The sequence below is a fragment of the Pan paniscus genome, chromosome 18 (assembly GCF_029289425.2).
Source record: "Pan paniscus chromosome 18, NHGRI_mPanPan1-v2.0_pri, whole genome shotgun sequence".
In the NCBI taxonomy this organism is placed as follows: domain Eukaryota; kingdom Metazoa; phylum Chordata; class Mammalia; order Primates; family Hominidae; genus Pan; species Pan paniscus.
Genome location: NC_073267.2, coordinates 49,606,708 through 49,621,808, shown reverse-complemented (window position 1 = coordinate 49,621,808; position 15,101 = coordinate 49,606,708). Strand labels below are relative to the sequence as shown.

The window sequence follows — 15,101 nt, the reverse complement described above, 5'->3', positions numbered from 1 at the left end:
TTTCCAAAATGCTGAATGAAAAGAAAGGTTTAACTTTGTGAGGTGAATGCACACATGACAAAATAGTTTCTCAGATAGCTTCTTTGTAGTTTTTAACCTGGGATATTCCCCTTTTTCCATTTTCCTCAATGAGCTCCCAATTGTCCATTTGCACATTGGACAAAAAATGTGTTCCCAAACTGCTGAATCAAAAGTATGGTTTAACTCTGACCTGAATGTACACATCACAAAGTTATTTATCAGATAGTTTCCTTCTAGTTTATATCCTGGGATATTGGCTTTTCCACCACTGGCTTCAATGAGCTTGCAAATTTCCATTCCCAGAATGGACAAAAACAGTGTTTCCAAACTGCTGTATGAAAAGGAAAGGTAAAGTCTGTAAGATGAATGCACACGTCACAAAGCAGTTTCTCAGAAAGCTTCTTTCTAGTTTTTATGTGAAGATGATTTCTGTTTCACCATAGGCCTCAAAGTGCTCCCAAATATCCCTTTGCAGATAACTGCTGATTTAAAAGAAAGATTTAACTCTGCAAGATGATTGCACACATCACAAAGCAGTTTCTCAGATAGATTTTTTTTTAGTTTTTATCCAGGGATATTCACTTTTTCACAATTGGTCTCAATGAGATTCCAAGTGTCCATTCACAGAATGGACAAAAACAGTGTTTCCATACTACTCTATCAAAAGAGAGGTTTAGCTGTGAGAGGAATGTACACCTGTCAAAGCAGTTTCTCAGAAAGCTTCTTTCTAGTTTTTATCTGCATTTTCTTTTTCACCATAGTCTCAAAATTCTCCCAAATATGCCTTCACATATTCTACAAAATCATTGTTTCCAAACTGCTTAATGAAAAAAAGGTTTAAATTTGCGAGATGAATGCATACGTAACAAAGTATTTTCTCAGATAGTTTCCTTCTAGTTTTTGTGTCTGGATATTTGCTTTTTCTCCAGTGGCCTCTATGATCTCCCAAATGTCCACTCACAGAAAAGACAAACTGGTGTTTCCAAACTGCTGCATCCATGGAAAGTTTATCTCTGTGAGATGAATGCACACATCAAAAAGCAGTTTCTCAGAAAGCTTCCTTCTACTTTTTATCTGAAGATATTTTCTTTTTCACCATTGGCCTCAATGCACTCCAAAATATCCCTTTGCTGATTTGACAAAAACAGCATTTCCAAACTACTGAATGAAAATAAAGGTTTAACACTGTAAAATGAATGCACAGTTCATAATGCCATTTCTCGGATAATTTCTTTCTAGTTTTTTTCCTCGGATGTTTGCTTTTTTGCCTTAGCTCTCAATGCCCTCCCAAATATCTCTTTGCAGATTCTACAAAAACAGTGTTTCCAAACTGCTGAATGAAAAGAAAGGTTTAACTCTGTGAGGTGAACGCACATCACAAAGTGGATTCTCAGACAGCTTCCTTCCTGTTTTTTTCTGGGACACTCCTTTTTTGCCATTGGCCTCAGTGAGCTCCTAAATGTCCATTCACAGAATGTACAAAAACAGTGTTTCCAAACTACTGAATGAAAAGAAGGGTTTAACTCTGTGAGAAAATGCACATGTCACAAAGTGGTTTCTCAGTAACATACTTTCTAGTTAGTATCTGAAAAATTTTTTTTCAACATAGGCCTATATGTGGTCGAAAATGTCCCTTCACAGATCCTACAAAACGGTGTTTCCAAAATGCTGAATGAAAAGAAATGTTTAACTCTGTGAGATGAATGCCCACATCACAAAGCAGTTTCCCAGATAGCTTCCTTCTAGTTTTTATCTTGGGATATTTGCTTTTTCTCCATTGGCCACAATGAGCTCCCAAATGTCCACTCTTACAATAGACAAAAACAGTGTTTCCAAACAGGTGAGTCAAGAGGAGGGTTTAATTCTGTGAAATAAAAGCACACATCACAAAGCAGTTTCTCAGAAAGGTTCTTTATAATTTATATCTGAAGACATTTTCATTTTCACCATAGGCCTCTATGTGCTCCCCAATATACCTTTGCAGTTTCTACACAAACATTGTTTAGCAACTGCTGAGTGAAAATAAACGTTTAACTCTATGAGGTGAATGTACACATCATGAAGCAGTTTCTCAGATAGCTTCCTTATAGTTTTTGTCCTGTGATATTCAGTTTTATGGCATTGCCTTAAGGAGCTCACAAGTGTCCATTCGCATAAGGGCAAAAACCGTGTTTCCAAACTGCTGAATCAAAAGAAAGGTTTATCTGTTTGAGATGAGAGCACACCTCATGAAGCAGTTTCTCAGAAAGCTTCTGTCTTGTTTTTATCTGAAGACATTTTCTTTTTCACCATAGGCCTCAATGCGCTCCCAAATATCCCTTCACAGATTCTACAAAATCAGTTTTTCAGAACTGCTGAATGAAAAGTATGTTATAACTCTGTGAGTTGAATGAACACCAAACCAGGTGGCTTTTCAGATAACTTCCTTCTAGTTTTTATTCTGAGATATTCACTTTTTCACCATTGGCCTCAATGAGTTTCAAAATGTCCATTCAGAGAATGGACAAAAACAGTGTTTCCAAACAATTGAATCAAAAGAAAGGTTTAACTCTGTGAGATGAATGCACACATCACAAAGATATTTTCCAGATAGCTTCCTTCTAGTTTTTGTCCTTCAACATTGGCTTTCTTGCCTTTGCCCTCATCAAGCTCCCAAATGTCCATTTGTAGAATGGACAAAAACAGTGTTTCCAAATTGCTGAATCAAAAGAAAGGTTTAACTCTGTGAGAGGAATGTACACATGACAAAGCATTTTCTCAGAAAGCTTCTTTCTAGTTTTTATCTCAACATATTTTCTTTTTCAACATAGTCCTCAACACACTCCCAAATATACCTTGGCAGATTCAAACAAAAAATTTTTCCAAACTGCTGAATGAAAAGAAGAATTTAACTCTGTGATATGAATGCACACATCATAAAGTGGTTTCTCAGATAGCTTCCTTCTAGTTTTTATCCTGGGATATTCACTTTTTCACCATTGGCCTCAAAGAGCTCCCAAATGTCCACTCGCATAATGGACAAAAACAGTGTTTCCAAACTGCTGAATCAAAAGAAAAGCTTAACTCTGAGAGATGAATGCACACATGACAAAGCAGTTTCTCAGCTTCTTTCAAGTTTTAATCTGAATATATTTTCTTTTTCACCATAGACCTCAATGCACTACCTAATATTACTTGGCAGATTCCAGAAAAACAGTGTTTCCAAACTGACAAATGAAAAGAAAGGTTTTACTTTATGAGATAAAAGCAGACAACACAGAGCAGTTTCTCAGATAGTTTCCGCCTAATTTTTATCCTGTTATGTTCACTTTTTCACCTTTGGCCTCAAAGACCTCCCAAATGTCCGTAGTCAGAATGGACAACAACAGTGTTTACAAACTGCTGAAGGTAAAGAAAGGTGTAACTCTGTGAGATGAATGCACATATAACAAAGCAATTTCTCAGAAACCATCTTTCTAGTTTTTATTTGAAGATATTTTCTTTTTCACCCTAAGCCTCAATGAACTCCCTAATATTCCTTGGCAGTTTCCACAAAAACAGTGTTTCCAAACTGATGAATGAAAAGAAAGGTTTAATTCTGTGAGATAAATGCAGACATCACATAACGGTTTCACAATAGCTTCGTAGTAGTTTTTATCCTCAGATATTCACTTTTTCACCTTTGGACTCAATGAGCTCCTAAATGTCCATTCACAGAATGCACAAAGAAGTGTCTCCAAACTGCTGAATCAAGAGTAAGTTTTCACTCAGTGAGATGAATGCACACATCACAAAGCAGTTTCTCAGAAAGCTTCTTTTCGTTTTTATCTGAATATATTTTCTTTTTCACCCTAGGCCTCAACGTATGCCCTAATATTACTTGGCAGATTCAACAAAAACAGTGTTTCCAAACTTCTGAATGAAAAGAAAGATTTAACTCTGAGAGACGAATGCTGACTTCACAAAGGGGTTTCTCAGATAATATCCTTCCAGTTTTTTTCCTGGGGTATACTGTTTTTCACAAATGGCATCAGTGAGTTCCCTAATGTCCATTCCCAGAATGTACAAAAACAGTGTTTCCAAACTGCTGAATCAAAGGAAAGGTTTAACCGTGTGAGAGGAATGCACACCTCTTTAAGCAGTTTCTCAGGAAACTTCTTTCTAATTTTTATCTGAAGATATTTCCTTTTTCACCACAGGCCTCAATGCACTTGCAAATATCCCTTCACAGATTCTACAAAAACAGCGTTTCCAAACTGCTGACTGAAAAGGAAAGTTTACCTCTGCCAGGTGAATGCACACATCAAAAAGCAGTTTCTCAGACAGCTTCACTCTTGTTTTTATCCTGGGATATTCGCTTTTTTGCCATTGGCCCCAATGAGCTCCAAAATGTCCTTTCACAGTAAGAACAAAAGCAGTGTTTCCAAACTGCTGAATAAAAGAAGGGTTTAAATCAGTGAGATGAATGCACACATCACAAAGCAGTTTCTCAGATAGCTTCCTTCTAGTTTTTATGCTGGGATATTTTATTTTTCACCATTGGCCTCAATGAGCTCAAAAATGGCTATTTCCAGAATGGACAAACACAGTGTTTCCAAAATCCAGAATCAAAAGAAAGGTTTAACTCTGTGAGATGAATGCACACGTCACAAAGCAGCTTCTCCAAAAGCTTCTTTGTAGCTTTTATCTGAAGATATTTTCTTTTTCACCATAGGCCTCAATGCACTCCCAAATATCCCTTTGCAGATTCTACAAGAAAAGTGTTTCTATACTGCTGAATGAAAAGAAGGGTTTAACTCTGTGAGATGAATGCACACATCACAAAGCGGTTTCTCAGATACCTTGTTTCTTGTATTTATCCTGGGATAATTGCTTTTTTGCCATTGACCACAATGAGCTCCCAAATGTCCATTTGCAAAATGGACAAAAACACTGTTTTAAACCCCTGAATGAAAGGAAAGTTTTAACTCTGACAGATGAATGCACACATAGCAAAGCGGTTTTGCAGATAGCTTCCTTCTAGTATTTATCCTGGGATATTATTTTTTTGCCATTGCCCTTAATGAGCTCTCAAATGTCCATTCGCAGAATGGACATAAACAGTGCTCCCAAACTGCTGAATCTAAATAAAGTTTTAACATTTCGAGATGAATGCACACATCACAAAGCAGTTTCTCAGAAAGATTCTTTCTAGTTTTTATCTAAATATATTTTCTTTTTCACAGTAGATCTCAGTGCACTTCCAAATAGCCCTTCAGAGAATCTACAAAATCAGAGTTTCCAAACTGCTGAATGAAAAGAAATGTTTAAATTTGTGTGATGAATGCACACATCACAAAACCATTTCTCAGATAGTTTCATTCTAATTTTTACACTGGGATATTCTCTTTTTCACCATTGGCCTCAATGAGCTCCAAAATGTTCATTTGCAGAATGGACAAAAACAGTGTTTCCAAACTGCTGAATCAAAAGAAAGGTTTCAGTCTGTGAGATGAATACACACATCACAAAGCAGTTTCTCAAAAAGTTTCTTTCTAGTTTTAATCTGAAGATACTTACTTTTACCCCTTAGGCCTCAATGTGCTCTCAAATATCAATTTGCAGATTCTACAAAAACAGTGTTTCCAAACTGCTGTATGAAAATAAAGGTTTCACTCTGTGAGTTGAATGCACACATCACAAAGTGGTTTCTCAGATAGCTTCCTTCTAGTTTTCATCCTTGGATATTTGCTTTTTTGCCATTGGTCTCAATGATCTCCCAAATGTCTATTCGCAGAATGCAGAAAAACAGTGTTTTGAAAGTACTAAATCAAAAGTAAGGTTTAACTCTGTGAGGTGAATGCACACATCACAAAGCAGTTTCTCAGAGAGCTTCTTTCTACTTTTTATCTGAAGATATTTTCTTTTTCACATAGGCCTCAAGGCACTCACAAATATCCCTTCACACATTCTACAACAAAAGTCTTTCCAAACTGCTGTATTACAAGAAAGGTATAAATCTGCAAGATGAATGGACACATCACAGAGCAGTTTTTCAGTTGGTTTCTTTCTAATTTTTATCCTGGGTTATTTGCCTTTTTGTCATTGTCCTTGAAAAGTTCCCAAATGTCCTTTCTCTGAATAGGCCATTGAAGCAAGCAATTAGCCTTATGAGGAAAGAGTTACCTGTGGATAAAGGAGAAACTGAAAAATTCACAAGTCAAGACTTTTTGAGCAAAAACAAAAATATGACTATTAGTCACCAATTCAGTACAGTGAAAAAAAAGTTGAAGAGATATCTTGGAAGTAAACCATGTTGTGGAAGAGCATGTAGGGTTTTGATAATGATGGGATGATTCTGAATTAATTTTAAATGCGATAGGAATATATGAGATAATTTCACCAGAGAATAACATGATTGTATTTGCATTTCAAAGGGGTGTATCTGGTGCACTGTGTAGAATAAATAGGTTATGTGAGCAAATAAATTGGGAGGCTACCGTAATCCCAAGAAAAAAGGTAGTGACTTAGGTGAGAATGCTGTCAGGATGAGTGGTAGTAGTGGTGAGGAGTCGTTAGGCCATGGATGTATTTCATAGGACTGGCCAAGAGAACTGCAGCTAAATTGGAGTGTAGGGAGTGAAATGGAGAACTCAAAGATGACCCTCAGCAGTGGAAGGTGACAGCTGTCACTGAATCATGCTGATGCCTCTCATTAAGAGAGTTACTTGGGAATGGCAAGATCAAAACTTCTGACTTTCAAATTTATGAAAAATATTGTTTTCAGAATGAACGACTTTGGGATCAGAAAGCCACCATTCTAATTGATGGTTCCACGACTACACAGGCTCACACTCCCAAGAGCAAAAGTAAATCATCATAAAAGTGCTTCCTGATAATTCTAGAGAATGGAGAATTACTGTAACATCTTTCTGATTTTAGGAGAGGTAGCAGTTCCCTTTTTAGCCTAAACGCTATTTTTTTTAAAGCTCAGCCAAGAGACTCCATTATGATTTTCAAAAGTGTGTAACTTAAATTCTCATATGAAATACCACTATGCTTAAATTAGTCAAAACATTTTCCCCATCTACAACTCTATCTTGTCATTGCAATCATTTTCACAAAAGTGACTGCAGCTCACAGACCCTAAAAGGAGAAAATCCAGGGTAGGTTATCTGATCTAGTTAGTTTCAAAGACAGGATCTAGAGATTATTTAATATGAAATAGGTCACCTGAAATGAAGTGTTTACTGAAAACAGCTTGGATCAGCCCAGTTTTCTACCACTGAACCATGCATTTGGTTTAAAAAACACAACAACTCTGGGGAATATCGGCTGCTTCCAACTGTGTTGAAGGTGTTAAAAAAAAGAGCATAAAATTAAAAATGATCATCTGAGGCCTTTATAGTCTCTGCTCAAGAGACTAGAGTCTTCCATTCTTAATGAAACACCCAAATATCTTAATAATTGGGCAAAATCTAAATATCAGAGATAATTTTATCTTGAAGATTGTTAAATTATAATGGTGATTCACTACCTTGTCACATCTCTGAGTCAAAAATTAGGTCTTTGTTTAGGAATCAATGGTACTCTGCAACTTGGAAATAGGAAGATTTTAGAAGACTCAAACATTGACTTTCTTGTGGGCAAAAAAAAAGACGTATTGAGATAAGACAAGTCTTTCCTTGCAAGGATACCTCTAATGCTCATACACCACCTCCCCTAACATTAATATAGCTTCCAGGTCACTAACCAGTGTCAGAGAGCAGCCCATGCAACTAGAAATTCAAAAGATGTCGAACACAGGGTCAAGCCTAGAATAAGAAGTCTTAGCTAATTAAGTATGCTTTTTTCCCCAAATTCATATTAACAAAAACTTGGACATGTCAGAGAATGCATTCTAAGTTCACTCAACCTAGGAGGGAGAAGCATAATTTTAAATTAAGAGCTGAAGCATTCTTGTCCTAACAGAAAGCAAGGAAAATGAAATATCACAGCACAGGAGGGATTTCACAAATTAGTGTCAACATCAAAACCTTAAAATAGGCAAGGAGAATGCAGATTCACTATGAACTCTTGTACTTGTTTTGTTCAGAGAAGAGATGGTTCTGAGAGAATGACAGTGAACTAACCCCAGCTGGTTTAGTTGGTGCTTTCAACTGCTGCTTCTGATCAACTCCTTTAGCTAGAATAAATTGATGAGGATTTTGGCATGTGGTATTAGAGATGGTTATTAATTTTTTCCTCTTATTTGCATTGTTCAATGTAGTAAATACTAGCTGTATACGGCTACTTCAATTCAAATTAATTAGAATGAAATATACTTAAATACTGAATTTTTTAGTCACTGTTGGTTCATTATTGAATATCTTCAGCTAAGATTTCCTGTTAAATACACTAAGAGGTGGCTTAGTTAACTCGTCGTCAACAAATATTGAAGCTGTTGTTAACTCCTGATATATTCTCTGCAAAGAGAATATTCATGAGCCTCCTCCTGAAATCAGCAGCCTAGAGATAGTTTTATAAATTGGATACAAGTTGGAAACCTATACTCTTTAAGTTTTTGAAATATTAGCTTCCCAGGGAAGAAAATCAAATTCATAAGATATGTTAGGACAATTTAACTCAAGATGTTCAAAACTGAAATGACATATTCTACAGTATGTGATAAAACCACCCCCTAATACCTTAAAGCAAAACAGAGATTGACCTTAAAGACCTGCATTTTCCTCATCCCCCAGCCAATCAGTTTTCAAATCTTGCATTTATTTTGAAAGGTCCTTATCCCCCTGGTCTCTTGTTTCTAGACTTGGCACATATTTAAGTTTGTTACCTCTCTCTACTGAATTTTCTCTCTTCAAACAGTATCTATGCCTGCCAAATGTGAACATACAAACAACAAATCAGAATGTGCCATTCTGATTTAAACTGCTTATTAGTTAATACCCTCAAGATGACACCTGGGTTCTTAGCTGCAATGAGTCAAGCCTACTTACATTTTTTTTTGTCTTTGGCTGCACATTTCCTATCACATCACACTCCAGCAATGCCAAGCTGTGCCAGCCTTCTACCCCATCTCCACTATTTTGCCCTCCGCTGCCGCGGCTTTTTGCCCGCCCTGGCTTTTTGCCCCCACCCGCCGCCGCGGCTTTTGGCCCCCCACGCTGCCGAGGCTTTTTACCCGCCGTGGCTTTTTGCCTCCACCCCGCCTCAGCTTTTTGCCCGCCAAGGCTTTTTGCCTCGCCTCGGCTTTTTGCCCCCCCCGCCGACGCGGCTTTTTGCCGCCGCGGCTTTTTGCCACCGCGGCTTTTTGCCCGCCGCGGCTTTTTGCCCCCGCCGCCGCGGATTTTTGCTGCCGCGGCTTTTTGCTCCCGCCACCTTTGCAACCTTAATTTCACTTGAAATCTAATTTCCCATTGCCATGCCATCTAACATATTTGTATGTTAGACTCTGGGAATTAGGACATGAACATTTTTGGGGGGCCATTATTTTGTCTACAGCAGACAGAATCTACACTGCTTGGGAGGCGCAGAGTATCTTGGGGGAGGCAGGGCTGGCCCTTCCCTCCGTGGACACCCAGATTTCCCACAGGCCCTACATGTCTGTGGTTTCCCTGCATGACCAGGTGACCTACCTGGACTCAGTGGAGGACATGCAAAGGAAGGGCTACTCAGAGCAGGACCTGGAAGCCATCCTGGACATCATGAACCTGCACCACATCCTGCAGCGGGAGGGAGGTAGGAGGCCTGGGGCTGGCAGCCGCCCTTTGTCCCACCCTGGCCTCTCCCTTGGCCTCCAGGCAGTGAAGATTATCTCAACATCCAGGAGTCTAAAGTGCCAGGTGCCACAGGGGCAGGGCAGAAGGTGCTACCTCTGAGGCCCGCCTACCAGGGAGGACCAACACCACACAGATGGCCCCAGCTGGCATGGGTGCTCTAGGGAAGAGGGCACCTAGCAGGGATGCGCACCTCATTGGGGGACCCAGGATACCCTCTCCCAGAGAAAAGGGGTCTGAGCTGAGCCCTGCAGAATGCTGAGTGGTTACCCCATCCAGGAGCCAGGGGCAGCAGGGCAGAGTGCGGCCCGCAGGCTTGGTGGTGTGAGAGGCTGGCTCACAGAGGGCCCTCCGGACCAGGCAGGAGCCTAGGCTTTCCCTGAGCGGGATCAGACACTCTTGGAAAGACCATGGGGTTGGTGGGCAGGGGCAGCTTGGGAGGGGCAGGCACATGTGTGCAGTGATGGCTACTGTCAGGAGGTCTGTGCAGAAGCTTGGAGGGGGCTGGGGCCAGCAGAGTCGGGTGGATTCAGCGATGAGTTCACTGAAAAAGGAGGCCAGACTGAGCTGTTTTCTTGTCCTGGGCTTATCAAGGAATACTGCTTGTCCACAGTGTCTGTCAGGCCGGGAGAGCGGAGTAGGAGAGGGGGGTGCAGCTACAGGGACACAGTAGATGGAACGTTCAGTTCTGTCTTTGAATTCTGAGCCTCTGGGTTCTGCTTCCAGCCCCCACTGCTGGGTGCGAGAGGGCCCTGGGCAAGGACCTCGCCTTGCTGGGGCTCTCCTTCATGGTTCAAGGGCATGGGCACCAAGCCCTCCCTCAGTGGCAACATGAGAAGAAGTGGCTCCTGCAGGAAATGACCAGGGTGTTGTCACCTGCCTGTGGAGGAAGCGGGAACACAGGTGGCAATGGTGGTGGAACAGCCCCTGGCCCGGCCCTGCCTCTTGCTCCTGCTGCCCTTGGCCTGGGAGCACATGGCCCCTCCTGCCTCTGTGGCAGCCTGAATGCCCAGGGCCTGTGGCTGGCCAGCATGAGCCGTTAGGATGGAGTTGAGCTGCGAGGAACAGAACCGGCCTCCCCGCAGTAGTGGCTAAGATCATCTGTGAGTTTATCCTACTGAGCTGTTAGGTCCCAAGAGAGCCAGGCCACAGTTGCCAGGGCTGGCCCTGCTCTGTGAAGGCCCCAAGGCTCTAGGATTTTCTACCATGTCACTCTGCTGTGTGTGGCCTCCATTCCCAAAGTCACCTCATGATCCAGGAGGGTTGCTGCAGCCCTCACATCATGTCCCAGGCTATAGGATGGAGGAAGTAGAAGGGAAGGGGCAAAAGGTACGTGCCTTCTATCTTTTAAGGAAGGTTCCAGAAGCCGCCATATTGAATACTTACGGTTATATCTCATTGGCCACAACTTAGTCTCATGCTTACACCTCACCACAAGGCCACCTGGGAAGTGTAATCTCTACTCTGGGTGGCCATGTACCCTGTTGCCACTTCTAGCCCTGGGCCGCTGGGGAAGGCAGCATGGGTGAGAAGACAGGAGGGGCCACTTCTGCCACAGCGCCCTGGCCTAATGGAGCAGCCAGCTCACCTGCTCGTTCAAGCAGCCCACTCGAGCCTTGCCAAAGTGCTGGCACGGGGCAGTGACAGGAGGCCCAACCCCTGTGGGTGACAAGCCCCCGGTCTGGGGAGAGCACTCAGGCCGCTCTGGAGCTCTGCGCTAAGGAACTGTATGGGTGTCCTGGGGCTGCCATAAACCACAGGGGTGGATCATCTCCTGGATCCAGCAGTCCGAGATCCTGGTACTAGCAGGGTGGGTTCCTTCCAGGTGCCATGACAGAAGGATGTGTTCCAGGCCTCTGTCCTTGGCTCACAGATGGTCCACTTCTCCCTGTATATCTTCACCTTGTGTTCCCCTGTGCACATCCTCTGCCCGCACACCCCCTTTTTATGAGGACACAGTCATTGAATTAGGGTCCGGTCTGATGACCTCATCTTAGTGTGATCACCTCTGCGAAGGCCCTGTCTCCAAATAAGGTCACACTGAAGTGTCGGGGCTTGGACTCCACCATATCTCTTCTAGGGGAAGGCATGATTCCAGTCCCCACTCCTCCATGATTAATGTCTGTCAGACAGACAAAGACGCAGAGGCACAGGGGCCCTGTCGTCACAGCTAGCCCATTTCCACAGCTGCCCCAGCTCCCCGGCTGGCCCCCAGGTCTGGGTACTGGTGGAACTGAGCCAAGACCATTGCCCCTGCCTAGGTTGGGAGGCTATGTGTGACTGGAAGGACGTCCCGCCGGGTGGTGAGAAGCAGAGAATCAGCATGGCCCGCATGTTCTACCACAGGTGAGCACTCCAGGCCGGCAGGCTCCCTGGGGTCCCCTGGAAGGAGAAGTAGCAGCTGTGGGGAGGCCTGGGCTCAGTGGAGCCTGAGCCAGGCTGGGGTGTTGGGCCCTGGAGGGTGCAAAGACTCTCCTCTCAGCCCAGACCCCTAGACCCAAGTACGCCCTCCTGGATGAATGCACCAGTGCTGCCATGAGAATCGACGTGGAAGGCAAGATCTTCCAGGCAGCCAAGGACGCAGGCATTGCCCTGCTCTCCATCACCCACCGGCCCTCCCTGTGGTAGGTGCCCTGTCTCCCTGCCTGGGGTCAGTGGGAGTGGCTGCCTGAGGGGAGGAGGTGGCCTGTTGGGCCCCGCGGCAGCAGCAGGCGGCTGTCATCAGCAGCCCTCGTGCCATGCCCCTGACCCTGTCCCTCTCCTGGCCAGGAAGTACCACACACACTTGCTACAGTTCAATGGGGAGGGCGGCTGGAAGTTCGAGAAGCTGGGCTCGGCTGCCCGCCTGAGTCTGACAGAGGAGAAGCAGCGGTTGGAGCAGCAGCTGGCGGGCATTCCCAAGATGCAGTGGCGCCTCCAGGAGCTCTGCCAAATCCTGGGCGAGGCCGCGGCCCCAGCGCACGTGCCGGCACCTAGCCCACAAGGCCCTGGTGGCCTCCAGGGTGCCTCCACCTGACACCACTCTCCCCAGCCCCTGCCCCGCCCCCAAGCTCGGATCACATGAAGGAGACAGCAGCACCCACCTGCGCACGCACCCCGACACTGCATGCGTGGCCCCTCCTCCTAGAAGACCCTTCCCGACCTCGGGAAAGTAGATGAGGAGGGTGGCGCCCTGCGTAACCCTCGCCCTGTCCCTCCCACTCCCTGGGGGGGGCTGTTCCACAGTTACTGGGCCCTGTCCAGGGCAGTGAGTCCTCTACTTTGCTCCGTGGAGGAAGCTAGAGTACAAGGGGCCCAGTGCTGACTGCACAGCAGCGCATCTGAGCCCCAGAAGCCCCTCAGGCCACAGCCCCTGGCACTGCAGGTGGCATCCCTCCTCGTCAGTCTCTCAAAGACCCCACGATCCATCCCCTGAGGGTGGCCAGCCAAGGCTCCCATCCCATGCGATGCCATAAAAGCCACCCAGTGGTACCCACGGTCACACAGAGCACCTCACCTGCATCTTCTCCCCCACAAGAGCCCCGAAGATCCCACGGGAGAGGGACGCACAGCACTGCCTGCCGAGCGAGAATGTAGGCCCCGCCCCCTCGGCCCCTCACCTCCTCTTTCTACAGCCTAATTTATTGGATTCCCTATTCGTAGCCATCTCCGTGGCCAATGTGACTACCCTGCCAGCAGTGGGGGCTGCCCAGCCTCTGAGTCCCCTGGGGCCCCAGCTCCCACTGGTGCCAAACCCAGCCCCTGTGGCCATCACCCCGCCAGCCTACACTGCCAGCCGCCACCTGGCCACACGGGCCTCTGCTTGCTAGCCGGGAGTGCGGATACCATGTTCCCAACTCAGTGCCAAAGAGGGGTCACCAGGGGGAGCTGTCTGCAGAGCCAGCGCCTGCCTGAGAGAGACCCCACTGCCACCGTGTGCCTTTCCCGGGCCCTCAGCCTTCAGGCCGGGCGCCATCCTGAGTCCCCCCCAGTAAAAGCCTCCATTGGCAAATGCAGTCCTTCCTCCCTGCCTCAGAGTCTGGTGGTGTCTGCTGCGGGTCTTGGGGAGAGATGGAGGAGAGGGAGTGGGTTGCCTGTGGGGGAAAGAGTGAGTTTTGGAAAGGAGTGGGCCTGATCCCCAAGCCCCTCCTTGGGGGAAAGTCACCAGAAGACATGGCCCAACATGCCCTCCACCAAGCCTCATGCCAATGTTCTTAGGATTCCTGTGACGGTGGCGGGGCAGAACCTGCAACATTGCACAGAAATACTGGCTGAGCCCAAATAGGACTAGGGGACGGGATCATGCTGGTCCCTGTGGGAGGAGCACGAAGGCAAGAGAAAGGATGTCTAAGCTGCCACACAGGGTGCTGCTGGCCCTTCTAGGGAGAGGAGGCCACTTGTGCAGGGGCCTGGGGGGAACTGGGAGCACATTGCAGGGTGTTCGTGCTGCATGCAGGGGAAGGGAGGGCAGGGGAAGGGAGGGCTGTGGCTGGCGGGCCTTGGAGGCCACACTACAGAGACAGGACTTAGCCCAGAGGCCACCGAGGAGCTTTCAGCAACAGGGAAGCAGTGTCGAGTACTGCAGGCCACTTGGCTGCATGTGAGGGTGGCTGGTGGGAATAGGGTGTGGCAGCCCATCTGGCCTCAGAGGCATGAGAACTGAGAACAGCTGTGCGGCCATACCCTTATGCATGGATGGCCGTAGCCTCCCAAAGTTGGGACAGCCTGAGTGTTCATCAACAGACAAATGGACAAACAGCCTGTCCATAAGGCGTGGTGCCATTCCACCATAACACGACGGATAGACCTCAAAGAGTTCATGCTGGGTGAAAGAAGCCAGACACAAATGTGCAGAATAGGCTCATCAGGACAGAAAGCAGATGAGTGGGTGTCAGGGGCTGGGGCAGGGGAAGGAAAATGGGGCAGGGGCAGTCCTTTTTTAAAATTTTTGTATTTATTTTTTATTTTTTAATGAGACAGACAGGGCCTCACCCTGTCACCCAGGCTGGAATGCAGCAGTGCAGTCATAACTCACTGCAGCCTTGATCTCCCGGGCTCAAGCAATCCTGCCCCAGCCTCCTGAGTAGCTGGAACCACAGGCGTGTGCCACCATACCCTGCTAATTTTGTGATTTTTTTTTTTTGTAGACAGGATCTCACTATGTTGCCCAGGCTGGTCTCAAACTGCTGAGCTCAAGCGATCGTCCTGCCTCAGCCTCCCACAGTGCTGGATTACAGGCATGAGCCATCACACTCAGCCTCGCGTTTCTTTTTATTTCGAAGAAAATGTTCTGGAACTATAGAGCATACTAAATGCCACTGAATTGTGCACTTTAAAGGGATTGATTGTATATTTTGTGAATATCGC

The 15,101-nt window shown here is 45.6% G+C and overlaps 1 protein-coding gene across 1 annotated transcript; it reads left to right on the top strand.

Moving 5' to 3' along the window:
* Positions 1-1,807: 1,807 nt before the first annotated feature.
* Positions 1,808-12,833, top strand: LOC129394110 (ATP-binding cassette sub-family D member 1-like). Its single transcript, XM_055099312.2, has 6 exons — positions 1,808-1,861; positions 6,767-6,848; positions 9,481-9,717; positions 12,017-12,101; positions 12,251-12,379; positions 12,525-12,833. Exons 1-6 carry the CDS (start codon positions 1,808-1,810, stop codon positions 12,769-12,771), a joined length of 834 nt encoding a protein of 277 aa, XP_054955287.2. The 3' UTR covers positions 12,772-12,833.
* Positions 12,834-15,101: the final 2,268 nt, after the last annotated feature.

Coding starts and splice junctions, on each gene's coding strand:
- LOC129394110 (XM_055099312.2), top strand. CDS start 1,808: ATGAGCTCCCAAATGTCCACTCTTACAATAGACAAAAACAGTGTTTCC. Junction 12,102..12,250: donor GCCCGCATGTTCTACCACAG/GTGAGCACTCCA, acceptor CCAGACCCCTAG/ACCCAAGTACGCCCTCCTGG. Junction 12,380..12,524: donor ACCCACCGGCCCTCCCTGTG/GTAGGTGCCCTG, acceptor TCTCCTGGCCAG/GAAGTACCACACACACTTGC.